At 38.5% G+C, this 19,705-nt stretch overlaps 5 protein-coding genes across 6 annotated transcripts; 2 read left to right on the top strand and 3 right to left on the bottom strand.

Annotated features, from left to right (window-relative positions):
• Positions 1-230: 230 nt before the first annotated feature.
• LOC111598257 (gamma-tubulin complex component 3) lies at positions 231-7,415 on the top strand. Its single transcript, XM_023313432.2, has 6 exons — positions 231-668; positions 729-916; positions 1,344-2,496; positions 2,561-2,753; positions 2,809-3,130; positions 6,266-7,415. Exons 1-6 carry the CDS (start codon positions 557-559, stop codon positions 7,019-7,021), a joined length of 2,724 nt encoding a protein of 907 aa, XP_023169200.1. The 5' UTR covers positions 231-556; the 3' UTR covers positions 7,022-7,415.
• On the bottom strand, positions 3,749-4,638 carry LOC111598275 (peroxisomal multifunctional enzyme type 2). Its single transcript, XM_023313455.2, has 3 exons — positions 4,541-4,638; positions 4,294-4,450; positions 3,749-4,152 (listed from the first exon to the last, which is right to left on the bottom strand). Exons 2-3 carry the CDS (start codon positions 4,424-4,426, stop codon positions 3,938-3,940), a joined length of 348 nt encoding a protein of 115 aa, XP_023169223.1. The 5' UTR covers positions 4,427-4,450; positions 4,541-4,638; the 3' UTR covers positions 3,749-3,937.
• LOC111598265 (probable methylthioribulose-1-phosphate dehydratase) lies at positions 5,103-6,155 on the bottom strand. The gene is made up of 4 exons (XM_023313444.2): positions 5,850-6,155; positions 5,514-5,781; positions 5,249-5,451; positions 5,103-5,196 (listed from the first exon to the last, which is right to left on the bottom strand). The coding sequence occupies exons 1-4, from the start codon at positions 5,975-5,977 to the stop codon at positions 5,109-5,111; spliced, it is 687 nt and encodes a 228-aa protein (XP_023169212.2). The 5' UTR covers positions 5,978-6,155; the 3' UTR covers positions 5,103-5,108.
• Positions 7,416-7,941: 526 nt separating the features above from the next.
• On the top strand, positions 7,942-16,209 carry LOC111598284 (AP-3 complex subunit delta). Of its 2 annotated transcripts, none has more exons than XM_023313476.2 (13): positions 7,942-8,505; positions 9,371-9,466; positions 9,829-9,957; positions 10,024-10,164; positions 10,231-10,360; positions 10,457-10,596; positions 10,837-10,910; positions 12,793-12,941; positions 13,314-13,990; positions 14,157-14,802; positions 14,862-15,014; positions 15,081-15,213; positions 15,271-16,209. In XM_023313476.2, the coding sequence occupies exons 1-13, from the start codon at positions 8,410-8,412 to the stop codon at positions 15,893-15,895; spliced, it is 3,189 nt and encodes a 1,062-aa protein (XP_023169244.2). In that variant the 5' UTR covers positions 7,942-8,409; the 3' UTR covers positions 15,896-16,209. The 2 variants fall into 2 exon arrangements, with proteins under 2 accessions (XP_023169244.2, XP_023169237.2); XM_023313469.2 differs by lacking the exon at positions 10,837-10,910 and adding an exon at positions 12,095-12,168 and having other exon boundaries at positions 7,944-8,505.
• A 311-nt stretch (positions 16,210-16,520) lies between these two features.
• Positions 16,521-18,250, bottom strand: LOC111598223. The gene has a single exon (XM_023313386.2). The coding sequence runs from the start codon at positions 17,812-17,814 to the stop codon at positions 17,344-17,346; it is 471 nt and encodes a 156-aa protein (XP_023169154.1). The 5' UTR covers positions 17,815-18,250; the 3' UTR covers positions 16,521-17,343.
• Positions 18,251-19,705: the final 1,455 nt, after the last annotated feature.

The following is a 19,705-nucleotide window of genomic DNA, read 5'->3' as shown; positions in this document are numbered from 1 at the left end:
TCAATACTAAGTGAATATTATTATGTTATTATGAAATTTATTTCTGAAAATCTAATATTTTTAAATTCTCATATTATTAAGAAATGATTACCATCGTTTTGTTTTGCTTATAATACATGCAGTGTCTGTTTCATTTTGTGAAGGCTCTAACGAGTTATTAATTAATTGAAATGAGTATTTTGCGAACCAACGCCATCAGCTCAGTTCAGAACCGGTTAGCATCCCTCGTTTTTTTCTTTATTGTTTGGCAGCAAACAAATTCAAAACGCGATCTTAACCTATTATTATTAACAAATAGTGGTCCAGTAGGTCGTTTTAACGTTTTAGTTTTACTTTTAAGCTGACATTTTTAGCATGTGGATTGAGGCATTCAATGCGAGAACGCAATTAAGATCCGTTTAGCTGCGTTATTCACGCATTCGTCCAGCAGTTGTTTTTTTTTTTGTTTCGCCTCGCCGCCAATTTTTACGAAATCACAAACTCGCGCGTCCCGTATAAATTTCTATAAATATAACTGATTGGCCAGGCCAGCATTGCAACAAACAATAAAGAGACAATGCCTAACACGAATAACAACATAAATAGCGATAATGTTGCACACGAATTCAAGGGCCTAATCTCAAAGCTCAGAGAGGGAGTCCATCCCAAGGACTCGCAGGAATTGATGGGTAAATAAGAAAAGTCTCATCACTAGCCAGCGATATCAAATATAACTTTCTATTTACCAGATCGAATGGTGCCCCTTGCCCTGCAGTATATACATAAATATCCCGATATATTTGATAGTTCGCCGCCATTGCCAGAGATTATTTGCTTGGATAAGATTATGACCATATTGGAGTCGAATCCGATGTGGGGAGATGAAGACAAGCCTGGCTCAGTCTTCCACGAGCATTACGTTGTGGCCTCCTGTGAGGTGAGTATAAGGATTCAATTGTATGACGCACACATGACCACATACTTTTACTCGTACTCATATATGTATTTGTACCCTATGTTCATTCAAAATTTGAATTCAGGGTATGATGATTCCTTAAAATATAGTTAACAGAGGAAGGAGGCATGGTTCCAATTTCTAAACTATATATATTACGGACATCATATTATCGTCAAAGACTTACAATTTGCATAAAATTATTGAAAAATCATCGATAAAGTTTTGTAATGTCACATCGATTAAAGTCAATACCAAACTTCAGTTATTTGGATTCAAACCATCAGTATTTATTATCCCAAAGTATACATAGATAAGGAATATTCAAATTAAAAATATTTACGGAGTGTAGGGTATTTCCAAGTCAAGTACTCTAAGTTTCATTTTGTTTTGCTTATTTCTTTTTTAGATTGAAGATCATCGTACACGAGATCTGCTATCGAACCTCATATTGTTTAGTCTGGAAAATGATTCTGTGTATGGAAAGGAGGATAATGAACAGACGGGGCCAAGGCCACGCTGCAAAACAGACATCACAACCAGGAGCTCGTGCAGCAGCATCCTTCACTCGAATAGCATAGGCCTCAATGGCAATAAGAATGGTGTGTCCGTGAAACCCTGTAGCTACGACTCGACACAAAATAGCGTTGGATTAGGCAGCGTGCCCTTGCCCAACTACATTATGGAGATAACAAAGCAAAATAGCATAAATACCGAGCACAATGTTGTGCAGAATGCGATATATTCATTTCTAGGCGTACAGGGAAAGTATCTTAAGAAGGATGTTATTACAGGACGCTTCAAGCTTGATCCGCTTACCTTGAAGTCCATTTCGAGTGTGCAGGCTGGTATGCTGTTGCGCCTGTCCGAGCTAGGGTATTATCATGATCGGGTCTCCAAATTCTCCAATACCATGACTGGCTATAATGCGATGGGCAGCATGGGTCAGGCATTTATGGCGAAACTAAAGTTGGAACTGAGTGAATTTCATGGCCAGGTGGCGCTCTTGCAGGACCAGGTGAACATGTTTCGACAAGCGCAGATGCGAGACTATGTCGATCGCGATCAAAGCTGGTTGGACAGACAGCCCGAGCAGCTTACGCTATTCAAATTACTCTGCTGGTATATGGAGCCACTGCGTCGTATGCAATGGCTTACGAAAATTGCCGATGCCTGTCAACTGAAGAAGGGCGGTGATCTGGCATCCGTTCTCTATACATTTCTTAACAATGGTGATCCCATGGTCAATCAATTGGCCAACGATCTTTTAACCGTGAGCTGTGCCCCATTGGTGCGCATGATCTCAAAGTGGATGCTCGAAGGAGGCATTGAGGATACCCACGGGGAGTTCTTTATCGAATCACTTGATGAGGTTGGCGCCGATCGTCTGTGGCACGATAAGTTTCGCTTGCGACACAGTATGTTGCCCAAATTTGTGACACTCGAGCTGGCCGATAAGATACTGAAAACCGGCAAGAGCATTAACTTTTTGCGTGAGATATGCAAGGTAGAGGAAGCTGTCAAAGATCGCAAGGAGCTGAAGTATGTCATTGATAATCATGGTAAGTTCAGAACAGAGACATTAATATCAATCCCTAATTAATTTTCAATTGAAACTTTTTTCAGTTTCTCACATCTTCTCATATGTGCCAGATACGACCTGGCATGCGGCCATTGAGACTTGCTATTCGCAGACTTCCAAACATGTGCTGGATATTATGGTTGGACCACACAAGCTTTTGGATCATCTGCAGGGCATGCGTCGCTATTTGTTGCTTGGCCAGGGCGATTTCGTCAGCATATTTATTGAGAACATGAAGTACGTGCACAGCCAAATTCCGAAATCCAAATTCTTAATTGTTTTGCTTTTGCAGGGATGAGCTCGAGAAGATTGGAACTGACATTTACTCACATGATCTCTCCGCAATGCTGGATGCCGCTTTGCGATGTACCAATGCTCAGTACGACGATCCAGATATATTGAATCACTTGGATGTTGTGGTCAAAACGCCATATCCCGGAGACTGCGGTTGGGATGTCATCTCACTCCAATACACGGTTCGCGGACCATTGGCTACCATGCTGGAGCCTGCAATGCCTACATACAAAGCCCTATTCAAGCCACTTTGGCGCATCAAGCACATGGAATTCGTATTGTCTACGAAAATTTGGAAATTACAAATGGGCAATGCCAAGGTGAGTTTTTTTTTGCATAAGTAAATGTTAGGCTATTGTTAGCTCTTTTCATTAATCCCACACTAAAGAACGATTTTTAAAAACCTATCGATTTTGATAAACAATTATACGAAATATCGATATAGAGCAAGTTACCGATGAAGCAAACATGATCATTGTTTATAAGAAGCAGCTACGAGTCTCCAGATCGACGAGCTTATAGGTGTAGGGCAGAATGTGTACAAATAGCGCACAGAAACACTCGACCAGGTACAACATGTACAGGGTATAATCGTAATAAAGAAGAGCAAAAGTTAATTGCGAGCTTTAAGCCCCCACCAAACAATATAAAATTAAGCAGCTTAGTTATGGATAAGATTAGAGCACAATCTAATCCGTATCATTAAAAAATTGCTGAAGCATTGCTGCACACTTGCTATTGCCGTCCTATACTATGATAAGGGGAAGGCTATCGATATCTGGGTATCGGGGCGTAGGTTTAAAGTACACATTCCTATATGTATATATATATATATATATATATATATATATATATATATATATATATATATATATATATATATATATATATATATATATATATATATATATACATATAGATATTAATAAAATAATTAATTAGGCACAGATTCCTCTTCTAGGCTTATGTATTATTTTCTAATTACACATAGTATAAACATACAAAAAAATAAGAAACAGAAACACACACATTGTGGAAATACGACGAAGTATCGCAACTATGATGACAACAAAATGTAGAAACTGGGGTATGTGCGTTTGTACTTTGTGAAAGCGCCAAATGCCAGTTTACAATTTGGCGTCCGTCTTGAGTAGAGGCGCCAATTTCTGGGTCAGCATAATGTTCCCTGCTATCTTCAACTTGCCCTTCATGAACGCTGCCTGGGGATTGAGCTTGCCGAGGGCAATATCAACCATATCCTCGTCCGAAACCGTCAGTGTGGTATCGACCTTGACGCCCTGGGCGGGTCCCTCATACGCCTTGGCGCTTTTGCAGTCAAGAGCTGTAAATTAAGTTGAGTGAAGCAATTAGTTTGGCGAACTTATCTCAACAGAAGCCGGTTCTGAAGTACGCGCTATTTGACTGCACTTTGAACTTTGCTAACACAGACGTGTAATTAGTGAGCGTTCGAACAACTACTTACTCCATTCCTTGGCCACCTTGCCGTCCTTGGTAATTTTGTACAGAAATACTCCATTAATAGCCTTTGCCTTGGCAGCATTATCCTTTAGTCCATCGATGATTTTTTGGAATACGGCGTCCGATTGCAGCGACATTATTACAGTTCTTGCTCTTTTGAACTGCGATTTAGTTAATTTGAAAATAAAAACAACAAATAAGTATGATTCGTAATGCGAAATTGTATTTCAACAGTGCGTCAAAATGCTTACACCTGAAAGGAAAAACGTCAAATAGTGAAACAACAACGGCAATCGTTGATATTTATGTGCTTTTTCTCTTCTAATTCTGCTTTGCACACGTTTTCTTACACTCGATACTCATTCATTTTCTAACTCGCACATACACACACACGCACCAATAAAAAAATCGATAGTCTGTGTTGGAGTTTGCACTCTCCTTCTTTTTCCCTTTCTATCTCTCTCCCGCACTGTCGCTCATTTGATGTTCTGTTAAATAACATGAGCGTAACTGTTGGTGCTCTGTATTCGCACTGTGCACTGTACAAAGTGCGTCAACAATTTGAGGATCATAAATAAATATAAATGGGAAAATAGATAAGGTTTAGATTATGGATTACGGCTTGCTTCGGCTAAGAAATTATTTTAATAATCAATTGGATACACAATAATAATATATATATATATATACATGTATATATATATATATATTTATATATATATATACATATAAGACCTGTTTTAATCAATAAGTATAAAATTTATTATATTTCATATTCAATTTAGATTAATATTCAATTTAGATTAATGCTTTTTACGCCTATGATGCGTTCTCAAATTTTTCCGGATCAAGACCGGCCCGCTTCATCTGGACGGCAATGGAAAATAGGTAGTCATAGCACTCCGACCTGCAGGAATGAATATTATTTCTATAATATAGTCATCCTGTTTGTTACTCACATTGTCTTGGCCTTTTCCCATGTCTGACCCCATACGTAGACGCCGTGACGGCGAACAAGTACGGCACTGCATCCGGGATATTCCATCATCGCTGCGTACATGCTGTCGGCCAGATCTCGTTCGTGGGGAGTATTCTCGATGATAGGCACGATAAGCTGCTCGTCGTAACGCAAATATCGCTTATCAGCCTCATCGTAGACGCCCTAAAAAGAAGGAGTTCACTAAAGCTAAACAGAGCAGCTTATAGATAGCGTGGCACTGGCACCTTAATCATTTCCAAATGTGTACAACGAAACGTTTTGCCTGACCAGAGCAGCGTAGCCATAACCGCATGCTGGGAATGAGTATGGATGACGGCTTGGGCATCGCGGTGTCTGTATGCCAGCATAAAGAGCGGTGTGCATTGGCTCTTCTTCAGGCCCTTGATCTCTGGTGGCAATTGCAAGTCTTTGCCATCTATATCTTGCACGAATAGATCCTCAGGCTGCATACGTTCCTTCTGTACACCAGATGGTGCGATATAAATTTCATTGCTGTTTCAAAATTTAATCAAGAGCTCTCTTTTTCTGTGTGTGACAATATCTATGTTTGTTGGACTTGCTTGTATTTAATACTCATGCCGCCGCCAGTACCGGTGACCCAGCCAAGGTGATAGAATTGGTTGCATAGTGCTGGTATTAAGTTACGTGGGTGCTCTGCTGGCAAATCCTTAAAAATTGAAAAAGCCATTGGAAAGACAGTGATAAGACAGCTGCAGTTGCTCAATCACGCATTCGCAATCACGTATGTAAACAACTGATGGAAATGTTACGATTATTCGTTTCACTGTCGCTCTGCGCGCTGTTATTGCTATCGATAGCGATATCTGAAGCGATAACTGAAGTTTAGTTTAAATACAAAATGTTCATATATTGACTTAATACTGATAATGATGTTGATTGAACCATTTGTCTTGAGTTTGTTTAATATTTTTATGTGGTATTCTTTTATTTTAAATTCTCTATACATATTTTTCAGGCACTGCGCTCGTTGGACGATGAGATATCCAAAGCCACCTATAGATTGCACCTATTCACATCGGAAATTATGCACTTCGTTCATCAAATGCAATACTATGTGCTCTTCGAGGTGATCGAATGCAATTGGGTGGAACTGCAGAAGCGAATGCAACAGGCAAAGGCGTTAGATGATATACTCGATGCTCACTCCAAATTCTTGCACGCCATCAGCATTGGATGCTTTGTGAACACTTCGACGAATATGGAAAGTCATTTGGAAGTGGTTTATGAGAATATCATTTCGCTGGAAAATTGGCAAGCCAACTTTTATAAGGACTGTTTTGCCGAATTGGAAGCACGTGAGCAAATGCAAATAGCAATTGCTGAATCTGAAGGGAGCGGACACTTCGGATTGACAACGGAGCAAAAAATGGAACGCGACCAGGAGCGCAAGATATTTGAACAAAAGATCTTAACATCCTGCCGAACACTTGAAGGCTTTGCCGGCTCCTATGGCAAAGCCGTTGGTGGCTTTTTGCTGGCCCTTAACTCAAGTGATGATCCCAATCTGCAGCTTTTTGGAACACGCCTGGACTTTAACGAATATTACAAGAAACGAGACACAAACCTTAGCAAGCCGCTAACCTTCGAACACTGGCGCATGAGCAATGTATATGGTAATGCCAAAAGCCATATGGGAGGCCGCTACAGTATGCATCCGCAAACAACTTCACAGTTCGGACATCAGGGCCATACATCACTATCTTGGGACTAACGTTCAGTCTCCCAACAAACACGCCAACCCAGTGCCAACAACAACAATTGCTTGAACAATATGAAACGTGAGAAAACATTTACTTTGACTCGAGGATCACATTTGAATGTCTTGACCACAAATTGTTGCGATGTCTTGTAGATCGCAGTTGTTTCTATTGTCATTTAATCTGATAAAAAAAATATTTAGCCACTGCACGCTAGCTACCTGGATCTTAAAAAATAGGAATATTGCCAAAGTATCTCTATGAAATTATTCGTCTACTTACTCAAGTCTTGATATTCTTTGAAACATAAGTAGATAAAAAAGAACGCATATTCTTTTTTCTCTCTTATGTAATAAAGCACAATTGTATACTGTGTCGAAAGTATTAGAAAACTCAAAATTATGTGGTATTAAATTGAAACATTCTGCGTCTATTTTGTAGCCAGTTTTATCTATCTGCACATCCAACAATGTTGCTTACGTCAAATTAATTAATGAAAAGATATGCATTTTTCTGTTTTATATCTGATATAAATTGATAATGCTATCTTACAATTTTGTTAATTATCTATATAACACGAGTACATTTTAAAAATAAGCAAATTATAGAGCAATGCCATATAGAATGAAGTATGTGATTGAATTAAATGAAACGATTTTAAATGTTAAGATATTAAAAGGAACTCCAAAAATTCTAAATAAATGGTTATGTATTTTAAAATGTAATTTGCAAGGCTATTAACAGCATTTTAAATAATATGTATCAAAATATTAGAATGTATTTTATTAGTTTAAAATGTTGGCGGGAAAAGATAAGCGATACGGGTTATCGGTACGACCGCATTCTTATATTATTATCATCGATGTCAAATGTGAAAGCAGGGCTATGCCTATCGATAGCTTATGCGATATCGGCAGCAATTTATTTTTTTTGTGTGGCGATAAACAAATAGCACAACAAACTTGTAAAAGAGCGACAAAAAAATCAATTGCAAAAAATAACACAAGAATGCTATCTAAGCCAAGTTACTTGTCGCAAACAATTAAATTCTAAAATCAGTTAGACAAATAAACAAGCTCATCAGCTTATCAGAAACAAAAGTCGTCAACAGTTTGGATTCGCAGCAAGTTTGGTGTGCACTTCGCGTTGGCAGTGATTTTTGCAAGTGCAAAAGCAAAAGCCAACAAAAGAGAAAAAGAACGAATGAAAAGATAATAGCTGCCGGCTGCTGTTACATTAACAATACATATTAAAATTCGCTGTCTCTTGGTGTTTTTTTTATTGTTGAGTTGTTAAATTACAAATTTGAGCAAACATATTGCTGCTTTGGAGGCAAACAAACAGCAACAACAACGAAAGCAACAAAAGCAGCGCACGCATCAACTACGACGACGTCGACGAAATGGCGTTAAAAAAAGTGAAGGGAAATTTCGAGCGCATGTTTGATAAAAACTTGACAGACCTTGTTCGCGGAATAAGAAATAATAAGGATAATGAGGCAAGTGCCGCGACCAAATAGTTGTGGTTGATGTTCTTACCATGGGCCAACACGACTTGTTAATTAGCTGTCAAATTTCATTTGCATTAACATAGATATACGTGTGTGTGTGTGTGTGTGTGTGTGTCTGCACATGTATGTGTGAGTGTTGCTGTCAACATCTGCCAAAGGCTCAAAAGCTTGACTCAATTAGCGGCATTTCGCTGCGTCTCCCACTCTATCTCTCTCTTTTTATCGTCTGCTCTTAATGTCTTTCAGTTAATTTCCTTGATGTGGCAACTCACACAACCACACTGACAGCCAATGAAAACGCTCTGCCACTCCGAAGCCAAACTTTCATAATGTATTTAAGCTTGCGATGCCTTATCAAATCCAATGAATCTTATTCTATCGCCCAACAGAATATTTGCAACGGCCGTCGCCCAGAAACATATGTGTACAAAGTCTAGTTCGTTATAAGTTTTACCCATTATCTGACTAATCCCGGCTTCTCCTGCTCTTATCGCTCTGCAGCAGCAACAATTTTAACTTTCTTCAAAACCAACGCTGCTTTATGTACACTGTCCGTACATACATATATACCCGATGCAGTTGTATTCAGCTAAACTGATAGCAGAAGACATTCCCCTTACTCCCTATACAGTTGTGATGCATCAGACTCTGGGTACTTTTTCCTTCTTTTTTGTTTTGTGTTTGATTCCGTCCGCCTATCGCCGTGGGTCATGCAGATTGCCCATGAAATCTCTGTATGATTAGACATGCTTTGAATTGTTTTTGAATACAACATACACACACACACACGGTTTTATTTTTTATTCAATTGCCAATCGCCAATCGCATATTCATGATTTTTTGATTTTTACAGGCCAAATACATATCTCAATGCATTGAGGAGATCAAACAGGAGCTGCGTCAGGACAATATTAATGTCAAGTGCAATGCAGTGGCCAAATTAACCTATGTAAGTTCGTCCTTAACCCCCATAAAGTGAGGCGTTAAATGAGGTGGAAGCACAAGAAAATGTCTTGATAGAATTCTTATTACGTTCAACTATGCATTTTGCCGTGTAGATATGTTAGGTATTAGAATAGTTTAGTGAAGAAGATAATATGTTAAAGAGATATCTTTTCCAATCTTTATTAGGGTCTAAATTGACAGCCAAGTCAAATATACATATGTAGCTGGACAACTCAAGTCGAGTTAGTCATCAATCGTTGCACAAAATGTATCGCATTTGCTTGGCTTGCCAATTTAGAGTCTGTTGAACACGTATGCCAATATACTTTTTATTGATTTTCTATGTGTATTTATATTTATTAATAGATACAAATGCTCGGCTATGATATTTCGTGGGCAGGCTTCAACATAATTGAGGTGATGAGCTCCTCGCGCTTCACATGCAAGCGAATCGGTTATCTGGCGGCCAGTCAGTGCTTTCACCCGGACAGCGAAGTAAGTGCCATCTGATGCAAATACCAAAGACTAATAAGACTAATAATATATCACATGCAATTACAGCTTCTGATGCTTACCACGAATATGATTCGCAAGGACCTCAATTCACAGAATCAGTACGATGCGGGCGTTGCTTTAAGCGGGCTCAGCTGTTTCATTTCGCCAGACTTATCGCGTGATCTGGCCAATGATATTATGACACTGGTAGAGCGCAAAACATGCACATGTATGAGAGTAGTTGGATTTAATTCAACATCTTGTCATCCACAGATGAGCTCGACCAAACCGTATCTGCGCATGAAGGCTGTGCTAATGATGTATAAGGTATTTTTGCGTTATCCCGAAGCATTGCGACCCGCATTTCCCAAACTGAAAGAAAAACTTGAGGATCCAGATCCAGGTGCGCCACAAGCACACTCACACACACATATTTATATATATATATAATATATATATAAATATATATATCGCAATTACTAAAAAATTGTTTTGCTAGGTGTACAATCGGCTGCTGTTAATGTCATTTGTGAGTTGGCACGCAAGAATCCAAAGAACTACCTGCCCTTGGCGCCGGTATTCTTCAAACTAATGACAACGTCGACTAACAATTGGATGTTGATTAAAATTATCAAGCTGGTGAGTATGTGCAGTGCCGCATTTGCAATTAGCTTTGAATTTATTGTTTAAAAAAAAAAAAAAAAAAAAAAAAAAAGAGTTAATAATAATTGTTTTGCTGTACAATAATATGTATACGAACTGAATATTTGTCTATCAACAAGTTAATTAACACAACTCCTACTCCTCCACTCCCTTACCTGTCCTCAAATCAAAATATGAAAAACAAAAATGAAAAATATCAAAAAAATAAATAAACAGTTCGCGAGCCTCACAACAATTGAACCGGCGCTGGGACGTAAATTGACTCAGCCCCTAATTGAAATTATTTCCAGGTTTTTATCGGCGCGCTTTTATTTATTGAAGCAAGAAGCCACATATCAAGAAAATTATTTATAATTCTTAAAAACAAACAAAAAAAACAGCACGCGCTTTAATTATATAATTTTTTACTTTTTACGTTAAGCTTAATTTAATTCGTTTTCCTTTAGGCGTTCCTCGTTAATATTTCTTTTGTAACTCAAGTATCGTTTATTTCCGCTAGATCTTTTCACAGTTTCAATTCACATATTCACTAAAAACCAATTTGAGAACATTAATTGGACGATTTGCTACACCCAAAAGCATAATTTCAACTGTAAATGTTGTTATCCAAATAATGCACGCTCATATATATATAACATATATATATTTATATATGTATATATGTATAACTGCCCAAAAAGAATATTTGGCTTACTTTAAATTTAAGAATTGATGCTCAAATTGTTTTGCTTGCTCTGACGCTTAACTCTTTTAGAATTAGTTCTGAATTAAGATTGGAAACTTGAAGTAATATTTATGTTTTAATAGATGACTGTGAGCCTTAACTGTGAACCAAATTATCGTATGAATACTATCTGCTAAACATTGGCTCCACTTTTCTTTATTTGAAGGCGGAAAAGTACATATAGATCTATATGTATTTATATATTTATATATATATATGTATATATATATATTTATATATATGTATATATATATATATATATATGAGCACTGACTGTTCCAGAGAAGAACCAGATCACACACGAAATCTCTCAACAAATGCATTACTTTGCTTTCTTATATATTCATTTAAATATATATATAATTTTTTTTTATTTATTTATGTATTTTTTATTTGTCTTACTTTGCTCATTCGATAAGTCCAACTCGTATGGTCCCAGCAATATATGTATGTGAGCTGTACGTGTGTATGTATGTGTGATGTATGTTCTCACTACATATATTTACACGCATGTACATATACATACACACATATGCATATACAGCGTATAGATGAACTTATTATTTGAACTTACTTTTATAAAATTTAATTTCAGCATTTATATTTATTTTATGGTTTTTGATAACGATCTTAATTAGTTTTATGTATTCAAAAACAAAAGAAAAAAGATTTCAATACAATCGTATGTATGTATATTGTGTATTATGGTATAATTTGTTGCTTGTTTCTTTTCTCTTTGCATATTTGCAGTTTGGCGCTTTAACTCCTTTAGAACCCCGGCTAGGAAAGAAATTAATAGAGCCACTCACAAATCTAATTCATAGGCAAGTTTTTATAATTTAACAAAAACACAAAAAACTCTGGAAAGGTGAAAACAAAAACAAAACAAAAACAAAAACAAAGAAGATCGAAAGCTGATTCATACAAAAGAGAAACAAAATATGAATACAAGTCGCTTAAGTCTCTTATATATATATATACATATATATATGTAAATGTATGTATATGTATATGTATATTTACAGTTACATTTGCGCTCTCCCTTCAGCTCTCACGCTCTCTTTTGCGCTCGCTCTCTTACGTTGAATGCTTCTCTACTCTTCGAGCACCAACATTGAAATGAATCGAGTTTATATTTCATTGAATTTTTCTTTTATTTCGTTAGCTATGCTACATATATATTTATATATGTACATATATATATATAAATATATTTTATAATTCAAGTAGATTTTGTAAATATTATTTTTAGTTCTTTTTTATTTTTATTGTGTTCAATTCTTAATTGCTAATTGCTATTGTTGTCGTTGTTGTTGTTGCTGTTGCAATTGCTGTTCTTGTTATTGCTGTTTTTATTGCTTCTTATGTGCCGCTTTAATCGAACTGAAATCTTTGATATAACGCCGCCCTAACCCGCCAACCCGTGTCCAACCGTCCAACCCAAACAGCACCTCGGCAATGAGCCTCCTCTACGAGTGCATCAACACGGTCATCGCAGTCCTCATCAGCATCAGCAGCGGCATGCCCAACCACAGCGCCTCCATTCAGCTGTGCGTGCAGAAGCTGCGCATCCTAATAGTCGACTCAGATCAGAATCGTAAGTATATCTATCGATTTTACGTATATATATATCAAAGTTGTATCTGAAATGGTTTTCTAAAACAACTCATTTACCAAGGGATGCTTTCTTCAGAGCTATATTCATATATTTCGCTGATATATAAAGACCTAAATGCCAGGCATAGCTGCTTCAAACAAACTACAAAACGTATTCATAATATGCAAATTTTTCTATATATTATTTGAAATCGGAAACTTTCGTGAAATGTATAGAACCCTGCATAAAGTAACGATATAACAGACAAACTTGATTTAGATACTAACTAAATATAATCAACAGATATAAATTGTACTGGTGCCTTGCTTATAGACAACATCATCTCACTTTCTGCACTTGGTTTACTTACAGTCAAATACTTGGGTCTGCTGGCCATGTCTAAGATACTGAAGACGCATCCGAAGAGCGTGCAGACGCACAAGGATCTGATATTGGCTTGCTTGGACGACAAGGACGAGTCGATAAGACTGCGCGCCTTGGATCTGCTTTATGGCATGGTGTCGAAAAAGAATCTCATGGAGATTGTGAAGCGATTGCTTGGCCATATGGAGCGCGCCGAGGGCTCAGCGTATCGAGACGAGCTGCTCTACAAAGTGATCGAGATATGTGCCCAAAGTTCCTACTTGTATGTGACCAATTTCGAGTGGTATATGACCGTGCTCGTTGAGCTCATCCAATTGGAGGCTGGCTCCAAGCATGGCCGCCTAATCGCCGAACAGCTGCTGGACGTGGCCATTCGCGTGCCCGTTGTCCGTCAGTTTGCCGTCAATGAGATGACCAATCTGCTGGACACGTTTGCCATATCGACCCAAAGCAACTCCATGTACGAGGTGCTCTATGCGGCTGCCTGGATTGTCGGCGAATTCTCTGGTGAATTGGCCGACGCCGAGAAGACTCTCAACGTTATGCTGCGACCGCGTCAGCTGCCTGGCCACATACAAGGCGTCTACGTGCAGAATGTGATCAAGCTCTTCGCCCGGCTGGCCACCACCTGTCTCGAACTGCAGGATATGCCCGGCATTGTGCGGGTAAGTCAACCCTACCCCATCTTTGGATGCAGCATTAATAACCGAACATTAATAAGAATTGGTTGTTGGAACCGAACTGACCCACTAACAGACTTGGCATATGGGGGGATGTGCGAAGAAGAAGCTTGATTAATTGATATACACTTCGATTCGTGTTGTTTAACAGCTATGCGATCATGTGCTGGAAAAGCTGCAGCACTTCAATGGGTCAAACGATATTGAAGTGCAGGAGCGTGCCAACTCTGCCTGCATGCTAATCGAGATGCTGCGCAAGCAGTTAACTGAGCCAGCGGGGGATATGTCAACAGGATCAATACCAACGATGGCCATTGAGATTGTCCAGGAGATGGCGCTGCTGTTCGCTGGCGAGCTGATACCTGTGGCACCCAAGGCACAGCGCAAGGTCCCGCTGCCAGATGGCCTCGATTTGGACGAATGGATCAATGCGCCGCCACCGGACGACGCCAGTAGCAGTTCGTCCGAGCATGACAAGGATGAGTTATTCGTGAGTGCGACTCACGATGGTAACGATGCCATCGGTGGGGATGGCGGCGGTAATGTTAGCCACTCGGACAGCAAGCGGCACAAGAACCTGGAGCTGACGCCTGAGCAACTGGAGCGTCAGCGCATGGCACGTCTCATCGAACAGTCGAATAATCCGCATTACCTGAAGTCAACGCCGAATTCGGCGTCAGCGGCCATCGGCAACAGCAGCAACAACTCGAATGCCGATCAATACGACAATATTGATGACATACCCATAACCGAGCTCCCACTGGACATTGAGGGCGTTGCCGCGCTTCGAGTGGGCAGTAAGTAAAACTAAGTGAAATGCTAAACATTCCATTAATTGTTGGAACAACTTCTGCAGTAACGAAGCGCTCGGACAAGTATCTGAAAGAGCAGCAAGAGGCGGCGTCGGCGGCACACAGCAAAGATGCCAAAAAGAAGCATAAAAAGACCAAAAAGAGCAAAAAATCAAAAAACAAAGTTGCCTACAACAGCAGCTCCGAGTCGGATGCGGGTAAGCGTTGCGGCAGTACGCCTCAAAATCATCAAAAACGACAAATGAATAAAATTTATCTTCTAGAACCGAAACCGTTGCACATTGTAAACACCACGCTGGATATGCCCGAGGGCGTAACGCTGTCCGACAGCGAGGATAAGGACGGCAAATACGATCCAAATGATCCGCATCGTGCGCTCGATATTGAGCTAGACATGTAAGATTTTGTGTAAAATCCAAATCGAATTAGTATTTGATTCAGCTCTCTTAATAGGACCGTCTTTGATGCACCTGCAAAGACATCGAAGACTGCGTCGGCTGGCACTAAAGAAGCTGTGAAAGCGCAAACCGCGTCAGCCACGTCCAAATCCCTAGATCCCGAAACGAGCGTAATGCCTAGCAAAAAGGAGAAGAAGTCCACAGACAAGACACGCAGTGAACATAAAACGCGCAAGGCACGGCAGCAATCGCAGCCGGATTCTGTGCCCGACTTGATTGATACGAGGAGCAGTCCCTGCCGGACAGCAGCAGATAATGGCAATGGCAACAATAACAACAATAACAACACTGCCCCAACCGACGCTGTCAACAGTCAGCACCAGAAGAAGAAGAAGCGCGAGAAGAGCGAGCGTAGTGAAAAGAGGGCGCACAAATCGAGCAAACTGTCAAACGATGAGGCAGTCGCGAACAGGACTAACTCGACCAACATCATCGATGTGGGAGAACCGTCCGCTGCACTGCCCGAGGGTAATTTGTCGCTAGCTGTCGATATGAAGGCGCATAAGAAGAAGCATAAGAAGGACAAATCACACCAGAAAGAGATGCGGGCGCACAAATCGCCCGCATCGGACTACGAGCAGCCGATGGGCATTTCGACGCCCAGCAAAGAGATTTTCTAGATAGTAGCTAGCCAGAAACATGCATCAATCAATCCCCATTCACCCATTTCCAAAATGCAGTATGCATTAGTTAAGAACTGTTTAATTAAGTTTAATTAAATGCCTACTCCTAATTCTACGTCTAAATTATCGCTGCGATATAAAAACAAATTGAACGAAACAAGTTGAATTCACCAGATACTACTAGTAGAGCGAAGCAAAACAAAAGAAAACAAAACAAAACAAAACAAAACAATAGCAAAAACAAAAACAAAAAATATTAATTAATGTTAATATTGTAATATTAATGGCCGCATTTGCCGTCACGGCTCGAAGCAGGAATAGAAAACGATGAACAAACAAAAATGCAAACATAAGAATTGATGATTAGTAATATTTCTATTTTTTAAATGAATTTGTAGCCAGAACCAGGCAAGCGATTCCATTATACACACAACAAATTTGATCAAAACACAATTCTAATATTTTGTAAAATAAGCGAACTATACATGCTATAGAATGTATACTACATATAAATAATATATTAACGTTGAACATATAGAGTGCATACATGTATAGATATATATATACATTAACATATATATATATAACTAAAACTAAATGAAAATATTGGAGAACATGTAATACCTAGTTATAACCAATGTGCAAATGTTGCGTCCAATTATTCAACAAGCTGTTTATCTCAATAACTCAATATCTTTAGCGAGCTATTAAACAAGTATCGTACGTATTATGCCCTTGCAGAGCCTTAATTGAATGATCTCTGGTTCGACCATCTGTCAGTCTGTCAGTCTACCTGTCTGTCTGCTTGGCTGGTTGTCTGTCTGTTAATTATGCAACCTAGTCTTATTCATCATAGTGTATTACTCCTACAATTTTGAAAATCAAGGTTGTAACCCTAGTCCAGACTTTGGTAATGTCTCGAGGGAATTGTAGATGGGCTTGTGATTGAAATCTGATTAAATCCTTTGTGATGGTAAGGGCATCAATTCTTCGGTTATCTGAAGTTAGAGCTGCTCGATCTTGGCGCTTTTTTTTGTTGCATGGTGCAAATTTTCCAAAAACGTGGAAGAAAAACAAAGCTTTCAGAAGTAGAAAGCAAAAGAGAAGAGAAATGAACACAATAAAACTAACAATCGAAAAGAAAATATTTGTTTTCTTTCTTTCAAAACAACAAGTTAACAAGTAAACAACTCACAAGAAACAAGTAACAAGTAACAAAAAGGTTTACGACCGGAAACTAGCCAGAAGTTGGTTCGATCTGTGACTCGGAGTTAATAGCGTCCTCGAAGACAATAACAAGAACAATTTCAATTAAAATATATGTTGAGCCGTAGGTGTGGAGGCCACGTATAATTATGATCGTAAGAGATATACATATGATAAGAAGGTATATCAATAACAAAAATGATCAACTAGGAATGTCGCTAGTGGCATCAATCGCAGCATCAGGCAGCTGGGTACTTCTCGTGGATGGAGTGGTGCCAGTTGTGGAGATGATAAATCGAATACCAGTGCAGCATCAGCTCTGAGGCGAATCCAAAGAGGACGCAGTAGGCAAGGAGCGCCTTGGCGAAGCAGCTCCAAGTGCTCTGAAGGAGGGTTCGCTCGGTGATCCGCATCAGCAGTACCGAGTTGGAGACAAACATCAGACAGCAGGTGGAAACCCATGGAAAGACTAGCATCACGAACAGCTTCTTGCCGGGCTTAATTAACCCATTGAACTCCCGGACAGGCAGCACGGCCATCACAGTGAACAGTGCTGCTAACAGAAAGCTCTGCCGGAAGCCTTTGATTCCGGCATAGAACTGATGGGAGCGACTCGGATCGAATGTGATCACAATGGCTACCTTCGGTGTTTGGAGAATCATCGCCAGCAGGACGGTGCCGTAGATGACCTTCGCTATTGTTTCCGACATATTCTACCTTAATTGTTAATTCACTTTTTACAGAATCGCCAGAATTAATTTTTTTTTAATTTTGATTCATTCGGAACTTAAATAATATGTGTACTAGGATTCACTTGCTCAACATTGATCCAAGGTGCTCTTATCCTCGCTCGACATCCATTTCCAAGCACTACAGATTAAATAACCTCAAGTTAAGTTCTATTTACCATGCTGACCCTTTCGAACATACAGGTATTACGAAATTGAGCTCTATATCTTCTATGGTCTCAAGTGGGACAAATTATGTAAACTACGAAAATAAATTATAAACTTGTACTGCATAAGATATACAAGAATAAATATTTAGGTTTGGAAGTCTAGCCCTTGTAGCTTACAAGATACGGACGGACCTGACTAGATTAACTCATCTAAGTCGTCTTCACGTCCTGCCTTAACAAATGAGACGAATCATTCAAATATTTCAGCCTTATGACGAACATCAAAAATCGAACCGAACCTTTCAACGGGTAGATAGTAAATAGGAAAGTCCATTGATATAGAATTGTGTTTTATTGTAACAAACTGCGATTCATTTGGTTGTTTTTCATTTGTTTTTTATTTATTTTTGAGTTGACTGCAACTAAAAGGCAGTTGTACAGTTTTTGAACCGTACTGTACTTAACTAACTGTTTCATTTCATTTTGTTTCACTTTGTTTGTAGTTTGTCTGCTGAAACTAGATGCTAAAGCAATAAACTAAAATGTGTGTGTGTGTGTGTGTGTGTGTGTGTGTGTGTGTGTGTGTGTGTGTGTGTGTATGTGTGTGTGTGTGTGTGTGTGTGTGTGTGTGTGTGTGTGTGTGTGTGTGTGTGTGTGTGTGTGTGTGTGTGTGTGTGTGTGTGTGTGTGTGTGTGTGTGTGTGTGTGTGTGTGTGTGTGTGTGTGTTTTGAATAATAATGCAAGTATCGTTCGCCTAACCAAAACAAAACTTATCAGAGTATATATATATATATATATACATACATATATATATATACATCTATAATTTAATATTGTTTATCAACTCCTTTGCTTAGTTTAAATTGGTTTCCTCTTTGTATTTTGAATATATGAATTCATGTTTTTCGAGTTTGTTACATTTGTTTTTATCTTGGATTAGGGGTATGACTTAAATGTTGAATAAATAACTTTGCATTCCCTCTAATTCCTTCTATTCCTTTAACTTATTGTATGTATATATTTGTGTATATATATATATTTATTTGTTATTCTCTTAGTTCTCACTTAAGTAAGGTATTTTCATCTTGCTTTTCGTAATTATTGCAGGCTTTTCTTTTAAGTTGACTTTGTTAGTTTTTCTTGTTTTAGAACATTTCACTTTGCTCTTGGTATTTGCGTTTCTAAATAATTGTACAGCTTAAGTGTTAATAAATAAAAGTTGCTTCCTTTTTTCTTGTATTTATTTTTTAGTTTTTTTTTTTAGTTTTTTTTTATTTTTTAGTTTAACGCCTAAGTTGGTTTTTTACAATTTTATTAGCTCTGTTCTCTTCATACAATTTCGTATGAATTTATATATATATATATATATATATATATATATATATATATATATATATATATATATATATATATATATATATATATTATATAATTAATTGTTGGTATAATGCAGTCTTTACGGCAAAACAAAAACATAATTATGCTATTTGATTTTTTCACATCTGTATGTGTGTGTATGTGTGTATGTGTGTATGTGTGTGTGTGTGTGTGTGTGTGTGTGTGTGTGTGTGTGTGTGTGTGTGTGTGTGTGTGTGTGTGTGTACGCGTGTGTGTGTATGTACGCGTGTGTGTGTATGTACGCGTGTTGAATGTGTGTTTGTTTCTGTTTAAGCTTTAGTTTACGCTTTGTAAATTACTTTTTG

Source organism: Drosophila hydei, unplaced genomic scaffold, assembly GCF_003285905.1.
Source record: "Drosophila hydei strain 15085-1641.00,03,60 unplaced genomic scaffold, DhydRS2 tig00008148-arrow-arrow-pilon, whole genome shotgun sequence".
Classification (NCBI taxonomy): Eukaryota; Metazoa; Arthropoda; class Insecta; order Diptera; family Drosophilidae; genus Drosophila; species Drosophila hydei.
The sequence above is the reverse complement of the archived record's forward strand: the minus strand, read 5'-3'. Positions and strand labels throughout refer to the sequence as shown.

Coding starts and splice junctions, on each gene's coding strand:
- LOC111598257 (XM_023313432.2), top strand. CDS start 557: ATGCCTAACACGAATAACAACATAAATAGCGATAATGTTGCACACGAA. Junction 2,497..2,560: donor GTATGTCATTGATAATCATG/GTAAGTTCAGAA, acceptor AACTTTTTTCAG/TTTCTCACATCTTCTCATAT. Junction 3,131..6,265: donor TACAAATGGGCAATGCCAAG/GTGAGTTTTTTT, acceptor CATATTTTTCAG/GCACTGCGCTCGTTGGACGA.
- LOC111598275 (XM_023313455.2), bottom strand. CDS start 4,426: ATGTCGCTGCAATCGGACGCCGTATTCCAAAAAATCATCGATGGACTA. Junction 4,153..4,293: donor CAAGGTGGCCAAGGAATGGA/GTAAGTAGTTGT, acceptor CTTAATTTACAG/CTCTTGACTGCAAAAGCGCC.
- LOC111598265 (XM_023313444.2), bottom strand. CDS start 5,977: ATGGCTTTTTCAATTTTTAAGGATTTGCCAGCAGAGCACCCACGTAAC. Junction 5,782..5,849: donor GGCATGAGTATTAAATACAA/GCAAGTCCAACA, acceptor ATTTTGAAACAG/CAATGAAATTTATATCGCAC. Junction 5,452..5,513: donor CACATTTGGAAATGATTAAG/GTGCCAGTGCCA, acceptor CCTTCTTTTTAG/GGCGTCTACGATGAGGCTGA.
- LOC111598284 (XM_023313476.2), top strand. CDS start 8,410: ATGGCGTTAAAAAAAGTGAAGGGAAATTTCGAGCGCATGTTTGATAAA. Junction 12,942..13,313: donor AGTCGACTCAGATCAGAATC/GTAAGTATATCT, acceptor GTTTACTTACAG/TCAAATACTTGGGTCTGCTG. Junction 13,991..14,156: donor ATATGCCCGGCATTGTGCGG/GTAAGTCAACCC, acceptor GTTGTTTAACAG/CTATGCGATCATGTGCTGGA.
- LOC111598223 (XM_023313386.2), bottom strand. CDS start 17,814: ATGTCGGAAACAATAGCGAAGGTCATCTACGGCACCGTCCTGCTGGCG.